The sequence below is a fragment of the Lachnellula hyalina genome (assembly GCF_007821495.1).
Source record: "Lachnellula hyalina strain CBS 185.66 chromosome Unknown contig00182, whole genome shotgun sequence".
In the NCBI taxonomy this organism is placed as follows: Eukaryota; Fungi; Ascomycota; class Leotiomycetes; order Helotiales; family Lachnaceae; genus Lachnellula; species Lachnellula hyalina.
The window spans coordinates 1-15,826 of NW_022157296.1; the positions used below are offsets into that span (position 1 = coordinate 1).

Genomic DNA, 15,826 nt, shown 5'->3' on the forward strand with positions numbered 1-15,826 from the left:
AAATAGGTGCTTACAATCTAGGAATTCTGTATCCCATGCTTGGTCTTGTCTAGTTTCGTACTGTGACGTAGTCAAATTGCCACCCATCCCAGTATGAATCTCATCGGGAGTTGGTATCAAAGCACACATAGGGTCAAAGATGCCATTGAACATTCCAGTGTTAGAATTAGGGCTCGAGTTCTCAAGCGCCATTGAGATTTCTAAGCTCAAAGAGTTCTGGTGGTCCAAGATCCGGAAGTCTTCTCCGTTGTTTACAAACTCTGGAAGGGCGATGGTCATCTTAGGAGTTGGAACACTTTGGAATTCTTCCCTACTTTGAGTTTGAGAGGTAGTACGGCCCTGAGATTGTTCGGCGTTTGATATGGGAAGTATTCCAAAGGGCCCGATCCTCGTGAAGTCTTCTGCTTCCTGTCCTTGGTCTTGCAGCTCTCGAAGAAGCCGATCGATATCTAAGCTTGGGGAAGTTGAACAGCACTCGGCTTTCATCTGACTGACCATCGCCGCCCGCTGGGCATCTGTCAAATCCATTAGCATTTGGGCCTAAATGCCTTGGCTTCAGTAAAAGGAACCTGAATATAGCAGCCTGCGGCTGTTTTGATTCTCTTCCACCTCCTCAACCGGTTCTTCCGATTCAAGACTCTGTCGAGCATGTTTGTAGCTGCTTTTTTCATCAAATATGATCGATGGCAGCCACGAATATTTCCGGACGTAACCTTCACATGGAATGTTGAGCCTCGAGCAGTTGTTACACATTGGTTGGCCTAGGTCGCACTTCACGTGCCTTTCTCGGCATGTCACGCAACCCGTGAACTCATGTGTTCGCCGTCGAGAACGAATAGCAGAATTGTCTTGAGGGGTATCTCTTATCGCTCGAAGCCGCTTCCTACGAGGCTGAGATCTAGAGTTGGGCATCGCTCCTTCTAACCAACAACACAAACTTATGCAAGGTAGTCTATAGTCCTCGGGACTGCAATTACGTAGGAGTTCGCGTGTCCTTCAACATATGCCGAGGAGAAAGAGGAAGGAGACAACGCCCGTGACTGCTTTTATTGGAAAACTTGAGACATGGCAAAAAGATACACACGTTCGAGCAACAGTTCGTAAGATAAGCTAGACTCCAGCTTTTGCGGAGCCAACTCAGTGAACCTATACCGTATTCTGTCACTGGGTGGTTGGATGTCGAGCATCGTTCGTACCATTTCTTTGACCCACATTCCGAGGCTAGCCCCCTCTGCAATGGTAGTCTTGACTATTTGCGTTCGTCGAAAGTGGGATGGAGCAGAAGAGACCGCAAGGGCGTACAAATCATTGCCTATGAACCAGGGGACAATAAGTGCATCATAAATAAGTTTCAAGCTTCAAGAAGGCTTGTGCTAGCTAATTGAACGATACACGTCTTCGCCCTGGAACTTCCCTGCAGTTGTATCTCACGTGACCGGACCCCCCCCCCCCCATCTGTGAAGGAGGTACTTCATTTTCAGCTTTGGCAAGAATATCTCTAGTTCTGCGCTTCCCCCTTGAGCTTGTGGTCTTATATGTAAACCCTTGCTGGGATCTTGACATAAATATACGGCCATGCCCCGCTTGTCGAAAAGATATCGGGAGAGGTCTTGGAAATGAACCAATATCGTCTGTAGAGACTAGAGGCGAAGTTAGACGCTCAAATTCAGCCATTTAGGTTGATTGAGAGACCCGATCGCAGACTTCTAGATACAACCAACGTCCAACCTAATCCTACCGCTCAGATATTCCATAATCCAGACAAAAGGAGGAAAAGCAAACATTTCCGAGAGAACAGAAAAGAAAGACAGCCAAGCAAGTGCTACAGCGATTCAGTAGAACTCGAGTGTCTTCTCAGCACCACAACTTTTGCACTCCGTAGTCACTTCATAACCATCGTCCTCGCTCCTAGGACCGCATTGCTCACACAACTCCTGAACGACTTTATCCACGGGACGCATAGGGTTATGCATCAGCGTAACCATAATATCTGCCTGGAAATCAGATACCTCAGAAGTAATCTGAAGAAAACGCTCGCGAGCTGGGTTTGCCAAAAGCAGGCGCATCTCCATAATCGCAGCTTCTACAACTGCCATGCGAAGCTCTGGGTGCTCGGTGGTGGTAGTTGCATACACGGATTCCACAGAGGCGTAGAAGACTTCGAGGTTTCTGAGTTTGCCTTGAAGCGTATCTCTGTATTTGTTCATGGCCACCGCCTTTAGACCCGTGCAGGCGAAGTCGGCGGCAAGGCAAAACACTTTGACGTGGGCGGGAAGAGAGAAATCTGGGGCTTGATCGACCGTAGTATAATTGGAGGTGTATAAATATTCCATCATCAGGCAGACCGAGTCGTAGTCATATTGAGTAAGGGTCAAAACGCTTTTATCGCCCTAGAATTGCGTTAGATACTGAATTATTTGGCGAGGGGAAAGGGCTGGGGATGGGCTTTACCTCCACTGTTCGAATTCTAGAATCAAGCATAGGGGACTGAGAGCAAACGACAACTCTATGAGCATTCCACAGACGGGTGCCGTGGATAATGGAAAGATCGGAGAATTTGCCGGTTAAGAGAGCACTTGTTGCGGGCAAAATTAGTGGTGTCCTTCGTGATGTTGGTGGTGTACTTAGGTAGGTAATACGTTCAATCAGCGAATATGAACTTACGATTGAAGGGCTTCCAATGGATGATGAGGAATCACCTGTGAGAATAATGGTCGAGGAGGTTCGTGCTCTTGCTCGTCGTCGTGGTCGTCGGCGCCGAGAGGAGATGAAGGTGCGTTGGCGTTGATGGTAGGCGAAGATGAAGATTCGGAAGACGGAGAGGACACCATTTTGGAAGACGCCCCTGCTATCGCGTGTTGATATTCGTGGAGTAATTGCTGTTCAGCTTCTCCCTGGTAAGTTTGCGGTCTCGGGGTTTGAGTTTGGGGTTGGTTTTGTGGTGGTGGAGTGCGGAGAAGTCGCGCCTGCGCTTTCTGGAAGATATTCATTGAATTGAGAAGCAGATTCAACGCGCCACATAAATTGAGCCTTAAAGTAACGCAAGAAAGAAAGATAGATGATCAACTGAATCCAAGGTTCTTTGATCAATAAAGCCGCGGTTTCAGGGCGCGTCTGCATTGAAGCCCCCTTTGAATGGCTGTCGCTTGTTACAAATTTGCAATGTGTTTTGGAGAGAGACAGAAGATATTGTAACTTCCCTTGAAAGTATAGTCGATTGGCGTCAAGAGATTAATAGCGTCTACACCTATAATATAACAGATGTGTTAATCACTTATTATTTCCAAATTCAGGACTAAGACACTCCGATATCTGTCGGCCTACTTGTGATTGCGACCTTTTCGTCGGCGTCCTTGTCTACTACATCTTGTAATTCGACAGCGAGCATAGCATGCCGGCCGCGATTGACTCTTCGACGCCATGGCTTATAACAGACCACAGACAGTACGCCAACGATTCCAAAAGTACCACAAATAGCACCTCCAAGGATATCGTAATGATCACCAACCGCATTTACACCATCCCAGAATGGCCCACTTTCAAAGTTCGCACCGATAGAGAGCAACTGAATAACCCCAATCGTCATGGCAAACAAAACCGTGATTGCTGACAGGACAATTGAGTAATACAGTATGGCAATTGTATCTCGCGCAAGGGAAGTCGACGTGTAGAGAGTCATCATTAAAGCGCCGTCCGTGGTATCGAGGAGGCACATCCCAGCTGAGAAGAATCAGTTACTGGTTGGAAAATTCATAAGACTTGGCAAAGTGTCGAAAATCATACCAGTGAACAGCAAAGGGAAAATAAGAATGAGCCAAATACTCGTTCCTTGTGCAGCTTGGATCGAAGAGATTCCCAATACAGCAATCTCGCTACTGGTATCAAATCCAAGACCAAAGAGCACTCCAAGAGGATACATCTTCCAGGGCCTATCAATGAATTTGAACACCTTCTTAAACAACCTTACCATTAAACCACCCCCTTCCAGGTTCAATCCCGCTACAGCACCCTCATTTTGCATATCACCATTTACCTCCTCCCTCAATACAGCCCTCATCCGCTGTACCAATTTCCACAAAATCCATGCATTGCCTATTCCCAACAGTATCAACACCGCCGCACTGACACTTGTCCCAATGATACCGCCCACATTCCTGAAGCCCTCAAACCGCTTCTCCAACGCCCCACTCGTAGCAGCCACCACTATACAAGTGATGATCACAATCGTCGAGTGCCCGAGACTGAACCACGTCCCCACCGTAACCGGTTTGGAGCCTGTAGCTACCAAGCGTCGCGTCATGAGGTCGATGGCAGAGATGTGGTCGGCGTCGAGGGCATGCCGAAGACCGAGAGTGTATGAGAGCAGGGCAGAGGAGGAGAGGGTCGGGTGTGAGCGTAGGATGATGGTGACGGCTATCCATATTGCGGCATTGATGAGGCCCAGGCAGGAGATAATTCCGATGGCGGGAAAAGAGAGTAGACGAAGTTGAGGGGGAGTCGAGAGGCGACTTCAAGAAGCCAGTGAGGTATATGGAGCAAAGGCATGGCAGGGGATATATATGAAAGGCATGTGTGGTCAAGAGGTCAAGAGAGAGTATGGGTTTGGAGTTGCAGTAAGACCTTTGGGCTTATCTTGATCTACCCCGCAGGTCGCCATTGTGGCTTTTGAAGGCCGCCGTAATCTCATAGCCCCGCCCCCTTTAAGGAGTGTATATATTTATGAACTCCATCGTTTTGCTACCATTTTCATATGGGGAGAGTGTGCTCGTTGTGTCAAAATCTCCATGTCTTTACAATGCATTCGAAGGGATTGGTAGTAAGCGCAGAAAGGTATAGGATAGGATCATCAGACCAGGGTACCCTCGGTTAAAAAGGGGGTAGATCCGGCAGACCCACAGAACATGCATGACATCTTCTCACTCATTACAACAGGAACCACGGCAGGAAAGCCCGGCCGAGGACCGTTCAATATATACCTATACATACCTATATAATATCGCGGATATACGTCGCTTTCTAGATTGATTTATCCGGATCAGAAGCATGTCGGAGTTCTTCCAGGCTTGGCTTGGTTTGGTCTAGCCCGTCCAACCTTCCCCCTTTCGATCAGCTTCAGCTTCCGCTCCGTATCAGCAACCTCATCGCACGACTGTTGATTGACGAGATAAAGTTACATACCCAGCTTCAGAAGACTGTACAGACACGTATAATATCCTCGTGCTCCTAGATCTGAGTATGCGCTTGACCTTAAGATCTTGAGCCCTCGCTAAGTTGCTAAATTAACCCGGATGCATGGCCAAGGTATCTTGTCATTCCTCGGAACATAATTTTTGCGCTCCTCCTATGGGGAAACAAGGAATATCCTCTTTTTTTTTGTCACAATTATATTTTGTTCGGGGATGTAACATCAGGACATGTCCTCAAATCTCTTCATGTCTACTATCTACTCTGGTTTTGCGTTCCTTAATTTTGGTCACCGATATTACTCTATCTATCATATTATGCCATTTTGCTGGAAGGAAGTCCTCCGCGTGCGAAGGTTGATGATCTGCAGTTTCATGCACTCCGCAAAAGCTAGAGGGTTAAAGTCAGGGGTTGATTTGGATCCTAGCATCGCTTTCGAGATTCTCACACTATCATTCGTTGAAAGTTGCGACGATATAGTGCCGATTGCTGATTGCTGATCATGATACTGCCAAGGATGCAAGTAGACATGACATTTCCCGTCGTAAACTTTGAAGTGGCTGAGTCTATGTATAGGCAAAATAAGTTAGTACGGGTACTTCATCCGATACCGATTTTCAAGTTGCAAGCCAAGTACTTAATCTCGGTTCGGCAATAATTGTTCCAAACAATAAGTGTTGATCGTTGGTTGTGGAGAGATGGTTGAGAAAAGATGATTCCTAACAAAACGGATTTAGCATCTGTACATTGGATTTCATGGAACAAGAGAATCCTGCCTAGGGAAAAGATGTACCATCACGTTACTCCTTACTATTTTCCTCTTGAGTCTGCTAGAATATAGTGGATTCCATGTCATCTATTTCACTTTATACTACAGTTCTAGCTACAATTCATGGTCACACGTGTTGGGTGAAAAAAGATCCCGAAAACATTAGGCTGTTTCGAATCATGCTGCTTGAAAAGCTTATTTGTTGGTTCATCCCATTCATTCTACCTCAATTTTTTTTTAAATCCTTGAATCCTTGAACCGGGATTTGGATTGGCCCTTGCTCCTCGGAACAGTCATTGTAGTTGCCGCTCTGGGTTTGCCCTCACATAGAGTAGACAAATTGCCTCTCTAGTCACAAGGACGACAGGTCTCGATTCTCGGCCCTAAACTTCCTAGACCCTTTCAGCCAGAGAGGAATGATCGCACTCAAGAACCGATGTCTGCCTGTTGATTTTATATATAAGTAGGCCATATTCCGGATCATCAATATTGATTCTTGTCCATAACATCTACCTGTTCATTCTTTGTATCTTTTGTATTTTCTATCAAGATGAAGTATCTCTTAGGTTTAGCTGGCCTTGCGGCTCTCGCGTCTGCAGCACCAGCTGAGACGCCAACCCGAATTATTGAGGAGCAAATGCTGGAACGAAACCCCGCTGCTGCTGCCTCTGCTGCAGCTGTTACCATTGCCCCTGGGAGTAACCCTTTTGCAACACGCACACTCCATGCCAATTCGGTTTACGCTTCCGAGATCGCAGCAGCAATGGCCAATGTAACAGACGCTACAATTAAGACACAGGCATCTGCTGTTGCTGAAGTTGGTAGTTTCTTGTGGCTGTAAGTCTTTGATTAGCTTAGCTTGGTTGTGTCTTCGAAGCGTTACTGACTTTGCATTTAACAGCGATACTATTGCCCGAGTTCCATTAGCAACCACATTGTTGGCAGAGACCCCATCTACCGAAATCCTCGGTCTTGTTATCTATGATCTCCCTGGTCGTGATTGCTTTGCCAAGGCCTCCAATGGAGAATTGGCAACTGGTCAGCTCGCAACATACCAGTCAGATTACATCGACCGTAAGTATACAGGATATTTTAAACTTCTAGACTTTTGTATTGATATATTTGACAGCCATCGCTGCCGCTATAAAAGCTGCTCCGCAAACCGCTGTGGCCTTGATTATCGAGCCTGATTCTCTTCCCAACTTGGTCACGAATATTAACGCAACCGCTTGCGCAGCTGCCGCTTCAGACTACAAGGCTGGAGTTGCTTACGCTTTGAAAACACTCAACCTCCCCAATGTAGCTATGTACATTGACGCTGGTCATGGTGGATGGCTTGGGTGGGATGCCAACCTGCGTTCGTAAATCTTCTACAGTCAAACGGAATCGTACTAACCAATTCCCCAGAGCCTGGAGCAGATATGATCACCAGCGTCTACAAGACTGCTGGCTCGCCCTCGCAAGTGTTTGGAATCTCCACCAATGTTGCAGGGTGGAACGCTTGGTCTGAGCTCCCCGGCGAGTTCTCAACAACCTCTGATGCGCAGTACAACAAATGCCAGGATGAGCAGCGCTACATCGATGCAATCCTGCCTCTTATCTTGGCCGATGGCATGCCCGCTCATGCAATCATTGATACCGGACGTAATGCCGTCCAAGGCCTCCGCCTGGCATGGGGAGACTGGTGTAACGTCAACGGAGCCGGTTTCGGTGTCCACCCAACTTCTTCCACCGGTAATGATCTTGCTGATGCTTTTGTTTGGGTTAAACCTGGTGGAGAGAGTGATGGAACCAGTGACTCCACTGCCACCCGCTATGACTCTTTCTGTGGTCTGGCTGATGGTAAGTTCGACTTCTGTTACTAAGTTTATCTTCTAATAATTTTCTTCTAGCATACAAACCTTCACCACAAGCTGGAACATGGAACGAGCCATACTTTGAGATGCTTCTCAAGAACGCCAACCCCGCATTCTAAGCGCCTGGTATGATTTTTATCAGGACTACAGACGAAATATTCGACCAACTTTGTGAATCCTCGAGTTTGTATAAAAAGTCCCTCGTTTACCGCACCGTGTGAGTTTTGCCTTCTAGTATATAGTGTGGACATTGAGGAGGAATTGATATATTGTACATACAAGCTCTATAAACATTGGAATGCACATGGCCTTCACGAGTATTGTTACTCAACCAGCACGTTGTTAGACTTTGACATCTTGGCAACCTCATCTGATTAGACCATCTTTGCCTGAAGGAACATGTATGCTTTGGCACTGGAGCCAAGACCTCAATATACTGGACAATAATTATGCGAGTTTAGAGTGATTGGGAAACCCTTCCTTGTCGCTACCACGGCTGCCAGTGCCATAATTTTGAGGTGTTCCTGTATTAATTAGCTTTGTTAGTCTCCTTCATATCAGTACATTAAAGAGGAAAATGGTAGAGCTGTTGTTTTGTTGGACTATAAAGCTTGTAGTGAGAGTGCTATGTTGTAAGAGCTATCGATAGGGGTAAGGCCTGAGACTGGTCACGGGATCTGAAGTAGTGTTCCAGAAGCGAAAAGTTCGCGCATTTTGAACATTTTTGTATCACATACTCACTAAACTTTAACTTAAGTAGACCACCTTTAGATATTTGGCAATACGATGATGCGCTATTTGAAAACACAAGCTTCCGTATCACCTCTTGAGTCACGTGACTATGACCAGGAGATCAGAGAAAGCCCGAATAAAGTTCCCTTGACCAAAGAGCTTCTGTAGTGAGTCAGACTAGATTGCGATATCTTGAATTGCGAGTATATCAAACTCACTTGCATTAGTGGATGCACTCTGCACTCTGCTGATATGTATATGATTACTAAGTAGCCATGCCAGGTCCTGACGGAATGCAGTGTAATCACTTGAATACGTGTCCTTCTCCGAGATTTGATGCCGGGAATAAATACTCACATATGTGGGTGGATGTAAGCAGCAAGTGCTCAACTAACTAGGATGGACGAAAGCTATTTGTCGTTGGAACGGTGAGTTGGAATATTGCTTCTTTAGGAAAATGATGAATTTGACAGACTTAGCGCTCTGAAAATGTTTATAAAGAGTGGTGCACCTTTCAGAAGGACATGGCCACACACCATTTGCATTACCCAGAACTATTCTGCCAGCTATCTAAACATCCTTAGCTCTTTCCTCTCCGTATTCAAGATGCTCATCAACTTTCTCTTATCCCTCCTATTCACACTCTCTCACGCCATCCCACTACACACTCCCAACCGCACAGCTCCCACCCTCACCTCTACCTCAGTCGCGTCTTTCTCCAAAGGAACATGGCTCGAAAACTTAGTCATCCGACAATCCGACGGCAACGCCCTCGTCACAATCTTGTCCGCTCCCGAAATCTACCTCATTTCCACAAGCAACGAATTTGCACCCATCAAAGTAGCGACATTCCCAAACGCGCTCGGGTGTCTCGGTATCGTGGAGTTGCGTCACGATATCTTCTACGTGGTGGTTGGAAACTGGAGCGCGAGCACCGGTTTATCGACTCCTGGGAGTTATTCGATTTGGGAGATTGATATGAAGGAGCGCAGTCCAAAGACGAGCAAGGTTGCGGACCTTCCTGAATCGGGGTTTTTAAATGGGATGACGATATTGAACCCTGCGCTTGGGGTTTTGTTGATTTCGGATAGTTATTATGAGGCGGTTTGGTCGGTGAATGTGTATACGGGGGATGTTGCGGTGGCTGTTAATGATACGACGATGGCGACGGTGCCTGGTGCGAGTCCGGCGCTGGGAATCAACGGCGTGCACTTGATTGGCGGGGATTTGTATTACAGCAATACTAATAAAGCGACGTTCAACAAGATCCCGATAGATATCCATACGGGGAAAGCAACTGGACCTGCAGAAATACTTTTGCAATCAACGACGAGGGAGATCTTTCCTGACGACTTTGCGATTGATTTATATGGAAATGTGTGGATGGCTTCGGATTTGTATGGAGAGCTGGACTTGCTCATAGGTGCAGCTTCTGGGGCTGGGACTGTGACTTTGGATATTGTTGCGGGGTCGAGAAATGATAAAAGCAATACCGGCTGGACTTCAGCGCAGTTTGGAACGAGGAAGGAAGATGTGGAAAGGGGGAGTTTATATGTTACGACGAATGGAGGACCGCTGAATTATATTTATCAGAACTGGACTGCTGGGGGAATGCTGATCAGACTTGATACTGTGGAATTGGGGCTTTATTAAATAGAGACAGAAATTGGAACAGGCAAAAGGTTCGGTAAGCACGCATTGTATCGACGCTCTAATCCTGCCTACATCTTGTGGCTTTGATCTCTGCTAGAAGCGATGCGTGTCTGTATACCACACGTCTGTGGCCATGTCGTTCTAACATTGGCTAAGGATGAAAAAAGAGGGCGACGACAGACGATCCGGATGGAGATAGCATCAGCCACTCTTCTAACGTAAGACCTGGTCGTGTTTTAGCAAGGATTTTGTTGGAGGGATGTAGCAGAGTTTTGCCAGTTGAAGGTTGAGAGTTGGGATGAATGCAAATAGATGGAGCAATAAAACATGTTCTCATTTCGACCTTTATCACAAAGAAAGTCTTTCCGATAATATAGATTGATAGTCAAAAGAATATCCGAACTTTGAGCAAGATGGCTATATTTGAACGAGGATTTTGACGTGATTCTCCTTATTATGAATCAACTCCATGAATCCGCTTTTGACGACATCTTCGAGGGCGATCTTGGAAGTAATCATATCTCCAGGTTTCATAACCCCTTTCACTCATGTTAGAGGTGACATAAAGGAGACGAGAGCCACGTACCTGATCCGATAGCCTGAATGACATCCTTGAAATCCTGCTGTACGTATCCCATAGAAGTCACATAGTTTCCCTCCTTGAAAACCAAATCATTCGGTTGAAACGGAACTTCCCTCTCCCAAATAGCAACATTTACCACGGTACCCCTAGGCTTGATGCTCTGACAAGCGCTCTTCAACCCACTCGCAACGCCAGCACAGTCGAAAACAATATCCACTCCTTCGCCGCCCGTCTCCTCTTTCGCTCTTGCAACCACATCGTCTTTCCTGGGATCAAGTATAACGTCGGCACCGAAGTGCAAGCTGAATTTCTGTCTCGAGCCTGAGATTTCGGAAACGATGATCTTTCCACATCCACGGGCTCTCAGTGCTTTAATGACTGCAATGCCAATAGGACCTCCACCGAGGATTAGGACAGTCGAGTCGTTCTTCAAGGGAGAACGAGACACAGCGTGCCAGCCGACTGCTAGGGGCTCGACCAGGGCTGCGATATCGAGTGGGATGTTTTCTGGGAGAGGAAGGACATAGTTCGCTGGCACGCAGACGGCGTCCGAGAGACCCCCACCCCATCCACTGAGTCCTACAAAACCGCCGTTATAGCAGACATTTTCAAGGCCGTCGTGGCAGGCAAAACAGGTGGTGTCGTAGATGGTGGCTTGAATTGAGACCTTCTGGCCAACCTTGAATTCAGTAACGCCGGATCCGAGAGATGTGATGGTGCCAGAGAATTCGTGGCCGAAGGTTACGGGGAGAGTCTCTTTTGTGACTGGGTGTGGATTTACAGGAGCGAAGTTTGGTCCGCCTAGATATTCGTGCAAGTCTAGGTGATTCAGTGAGAGCAAGGTGGATCTCTGGGATGTCACTAAGAGACGTACCGGTGCCGCAAATTCCAACGAATGCAGGTTTGATCTTAATCCAGCCGTCTTTGACAGCTGGCTCCTCTACCTCCTCTACTCTTATATCTTCTTTGCCGTAGTATCTAGCTGCACGCATGTTAATGTTGATGTTGAATGTCAATGTCTTTCCAAAGCTTGAACTTAGTATAGTATAGTATAATATGGAAACTTTTTCAAACACATCTCGACAAGAGTCACGATCGTAGGCGATTTATATATACTCAACCTCGACCTCGCCCTTGCCTCTCTGAACACGCCATACACGTATGATAACTCTACGCGTACAAGTCGGCTAAAGAGCGCTTGCTGTGGTGTGACCGGCGGCGCCACTTGAAGATAATGGAAGCCAGCGGAGAAATACATAACTTGGACTCTTCGGGAGCAAGCGGTCTAACTTATAAGGATATCAATCCCCAGACATCTTGTATCTCCAGATTTTACCTAATCGTCCATATTAGTGTTTCACGTGATGGACGATCTTACTTTAGGTAAGGAGTTTCCAAATGCGGGTGGGGCCGGAGAAGGTGTACCGAACCCCTCACCCACCCCACACCCCGTCTATTTGATTGCTTTCGTTAAAAGGATGTGTTTGTGACAATGTTCAATGTCAATTGAAACAAAAGCTTCGCCTGTTTGTAAGCTGGAATGGATGACTTCCGTAATGTTCTCTCTTCACTTACATGGCATGGATCGGTATTACTCGTACATTTCTCAATGTTTACTCCGAGTACCCCGCAGAGCAGCTTCCCTTTGTGCCAAGCGTGAAACGCCCATCCAAAGCTTCAAGCCTTCCCTTACTTAGCATAGCAAAGCGGAAAGAAACCATACAATCAAATTAGAAGACGTGGAGGGTTTCCCTGCGTGACAGCGCCACGAGCTACCTGATGTTTGTTTAAGCCGATACGAAAGCCGAGCTGTCAACCCCACATTCCATGTCCGCAGACTCACTCCGTTCTTCAAAAACCCAAGCCTTTCTTTCTCCAAGAACATCATAATCTAGGAGGTGTCTAGCTTTCTTCTGTCTTGCCCTTTCCAATTAATCAAGCGAAAGAACTGCAAAAGATGTACACAGCTTCAGTAAGCTAGCTACCCCTCCATCCAATTAACATCAACATTCTTTATCTTCCCTTGGCGTGCGACAAGCTTCAATAACTGTTGATTCAGTTTGCCATTTTGTCTTTGCATAATCCACCTAGGTATCAAGACAAGCTTGCTAACCTCAATGGTCCCTCTAGTTCGCCTTCTTCGAGGCATTATGGGAGGTTTGTTTCCCAGATTTCCCATAAGGCGGAATTGTTTACTGAATACTGTCCACAGGCCGGTGTTACCCACTGCTTTGTCAATCTTGGCTCTGATCATCCCTCAATCATAGAGGCAATGGTCAAGGGCCAAAATGAAAAGAAAGGCCAATTTCCACGCATCATAACATGTCCAAACGAGGTAAGTGCTTCCAATACACCTCGATTTCCATGCCCACAAATTCCCCCAGATGGTAGCACTCTCTATGGCCGACGGCTTCGCCCGCCTCACCCGCAAACCACAATGCGTAATCGTCCACGTCGACGTCGGTACCCAAGGTCTGGGAGCAGCAGTGCACAATGCATCCTGTGGACGCGCCCCAGTTCTCATCTTCGCCGGGCTCTCCCCCTACACAATCGAGGGCGAGATGCGAGGATCGCGCACTGAATACATACATTGGATCCAAGATGTGCCCGATCAGAAGCAGATTGTACAGCAGTACTGCAGATATACTGGGGAGATCAAAAGCGGGAAGAATATTAAGCAAATGGTCAATCGGGCGTTGCAATTTGCAAGTAGTGATCCGGCCGGACCGGTGTATTTGTGTGGTGCTAGGGAGCCAATGGAGGAGGACTTGACGCCTTACAGTCTGGAACAGGCGCATTGGAATCCTGTCGAGCCCGCGGCGTTGAGTGAGAGCGCTGTAAAGAGGATTTCTGAAGCATTGGTGGGGGCAAAGGAGCCTTTGGTACTTACTGGTTATAGTGGACGCAACCAAGCTGCTGTTCCAGAGTTGGTAAAGCTTGCGGATACAATCAAAGGGCTAAGGGTTCTAGATACGGGAGGAAGTGATATGTGTTTCCCAGCGGACCATCGTGCGTGGTTGGGGCTGAGATATGGGATTGATGAGTCTATCCGGACTGCTGATGTGATTCTTGTGATCGATTGCGGTATGCCATCTCCCTCCCCCTCTTCTCGATATCAAGTACATCCTGAGATTTTGCAGACGTTCCCTGGGTTAACACTCTGTGCAAACCTTCCCCCGATGCCCAAATCTACCACGTCGACACAGATGTCCTCAAACGCCAAATGCCAGTCCACTACATCGCAGCCCTGGCCCGCTACTCAGCAGACGCCTATACATCCCTCACTCAACTCAACAACTTCATCTCCAGCTCTCCCCTCTCAGCTAAACTAAACACCTCCCTGTACTCAGCGAAATGGGATGCCCTCCAACAAGCACACACTCAGCGCCTAGCCACCATCGCCAAGGCAGCAGAGCCCAAATCCGATACATTCGGGACTGGGCACTTGTGCGCTACATTACGGAAGCTAGTACCAAAGGACACCATCTTCGCCATAGAAGCAGTGACTAACACCGCTTTCGTAGCAGACAATATCCAAGCCACCCTCCCCGGCTCCTGGATCAACTGCGGAGGCGGAGGACTGGGCTGGTCCGGCGGTGGAGCGCTGGGAATCAAGTTAGCTAGCGAGTTTGAGGGGAAGGGAAAGTTCGTGGTGCAAATCGTTGGAGACGGAACATTCCTCTTCTGTGTCCCTAGCTCTGTGTACTGGATTTCGCAGCGGTACAAGCTCCCCATCTTGACTATTGTGTTGAATAACAAGGGCTGGAATGCACCCAGGAGATCATTGCTGTTGGTTCATCCTGATGGGCTGGGATCGAAGGCTACGAATGATGAGCTGAATATTGCGATTGCGGGTCCGGATTTCGCGGGGATCGCGAAGGCTGCTGCGGGAGGGAATCTATTTGCTGGGAAGGTCGATAAGGCGAGTGAATTGCAAGAGCTGTTGAAGAAGGCTGTGGAGAGTGTGAGTAATGGGACGAGTGCGGTTGTTGAGGCTGTTGTTGCACCTGGTTGTTAGACGTAGGGGTGATAGGTTATGGACCGGAAATGGAGCATATGATAGAAAGGAGAGAATGAGCATTGCTAAATAGCAACATATCGATGATTAAAGTTTAAATGGAATGTTGGCACTGCCATTTCACGCGAGAAGGATTGAGATATAGCAGGTCTTGATCAACTATGCAGATCGCAACAAAAATCTTTATAAGCACATTGCTGACGGAAGATATAACTAAGCTATTAACCCAAAATTCCCTTTCAAAGTTTTGTTGCACATCGCGCCGGATAAATGAAAATGTCTCAGAATGAAGGAAGGAAGCTATCCACAAGTAGGAAAGCTGACCGTCCGTCCCGTTGTTGAAGGATCCCCCCCTGGTAATAATTCATTTATCCATCCGTACAGAACCCAAACATCCGGAATCGGAGGATGGATTAACGATTTATCCATAGGCTGGGATGGTTTTGTTGCATGTCGGAATGGTTAAATGAAATGTCTCAGATTTCTTTTTTAGGTCGCCGACTGAGCTCCCGGGTCCTAACACGGATTCCGAGATGTTGAAGAAGAGTGGATATGGGCTTGCAATCGCGATAAACTTGCTTCTGTTCTGGATGCGCTGGCCTACTGTACGCCAGGTGTGGTGGAGACAAGTGCGAGGGAGATATTTGCATGTGAAAACGGGCAGGAATCTAGAACTCGATGCAATTGTTGCTGCTGGGTAATTCCCATGACCTGAATTGATAGTTAATCAAGATTGTGGCGATTCTTGGATTCCACCAGGTCATGGTACTGTATTGTACCCAAGTCAGGTGCGGAGACCCCGGAAAAGCAATTAAGAATCTAGAACGTATTAATATATAGCAACGGTACTGTAGTATTTGATATGCATGCATGTCAAGGAGAATCCCATGAGGGTTGAGGGGGTGTACCCGGGTGTAACCAACTGACGAACCAGAAAGGAGACTTGGTGGATGTGTACTGCTAGTCTAGAGATACCTGTGGCAGCGGCACACTTAAGCGCCAACCCAGACATGTATCAGTGTCCAAAAGAG

The 15,826-nt window shown here is 47.2% G+C and overlaps 6 protein-coding genes across 6 annotated transcripts; 3 read left to right on the forward strand and 3 right to left on the reverse strand.

The window, feature by feature from the left end:
- Positions 1–1,832: 1,832 nt before the first annotated feature.
- LHYA1_G007998 (uncharacterized protein) lies at positions 1,833–2,831 on the reverse strand (the record flags this gene model as incomplete). The annotated part of the gene is made up of 3 exons (XM_031152920.1): positions 1,833–2,390; positions 2,452–2,575; positions 2,665–2,831. The coding sequence occupies 3 exons, from the start codon at positions 2,829–2,831 to the stop codon at positions 1,833–1,835; spliced, it is 849 nt and encodes a 282-aa protein (XP_031002217.1).
- Positions 2,832–3,295: 464 nt separating this feature from the next.
- nic1 (High-affinity nickel transport protein) lies at positions 3,296–4,507 on the reverse strand (the record flags this gene model as incomplete). Its single annotated transcript, XM_031152921.1, has 2 exons — positions 3,296–3,720; positions 3,784–4,507. Coding segments are annotated over 2 exons (1,149 nt in total), but the record flags the coding sequence as incomplete, so codon positions are not given.
- Positions 4,508–6,503: 1,996 nt separating this feature from the next.
- On the forward strand, positions 6,504–7,928 carry CEL6C (1,4-beta-D-glucan cellobiohydrolase; the record flags this gene model as incomplete). Its single annotated transcript, XM_031152922.1, has 5 exons — positions 6,504–6,790; positions 6,855–7,027; positions 7,083–7,310; positions 7,361–7,795; positions 7,846–7,928. The coding sequence occupies 5 exons, from the start codon at positions 6,504–6,506 to the stop codon at positions 7,926–7,928; spliced, it is 1,206 nt and encodes a 401-aa protein (XP_031002202.1).
- Positions 7,929–9,147: 1,219 nt separating this feature from the next.
- LHYA1_G008001 (uncharacterized protein) lies at positions 9,148–10,194 on the forward strand (the record flags this gene model as incomplete). The annotated part of the gene is made up of 1 exon (XM_031152923.1): positions 9,148–10,194. One exon carries the CDS (start codon positions 9,148–9,150, stop codon positions 10,192–10,194), a length of 1,047 nt encoding a protein of 348 aa, XP_031002208.1.
- Positions 10,195–10,611: 417 nt separating this feature from the next.
- BDH1 ((R,R)-butanediol dehydrogenase) lies at positions 10,612–11,769 on the reverse strand (the record flags this gene model as incomplete). Its single annotated transcript, XM_031152924.1, has 3 exons — positions 10,612–10,733; positions 10,781–11,596; positions 11,652–11,769. 3 exons carry the CDS (start codon positions 11,767–11,769, stop codon positions 10,612–10,614), a joined length of 1,056 nt encoding a protein of 351 aa, XP_031002203.1.
- A 1,138-nt stretch (positions 11,770–12,907) lies between these two features.
- mdlC (Benzoylformate decarboxylase) lies at positions 12,908–14,795 on the forward strand (the record flags this gene model as incomplete). Its single annotated transcript, XM_031152925.1, has 4 exons — positions 12,908–12,934; positions 12,990–13,112; positions 13,162–13,861; positions 13,918–14,795. Coding segments are annotated over 4 exons (1,728 nt in total), but the record flags the coding sequence as incomplete, so codon positions are not given.
- Between the last annotated feature and the right edge of the window lie 1,031 nt (positions 14,796–15,826).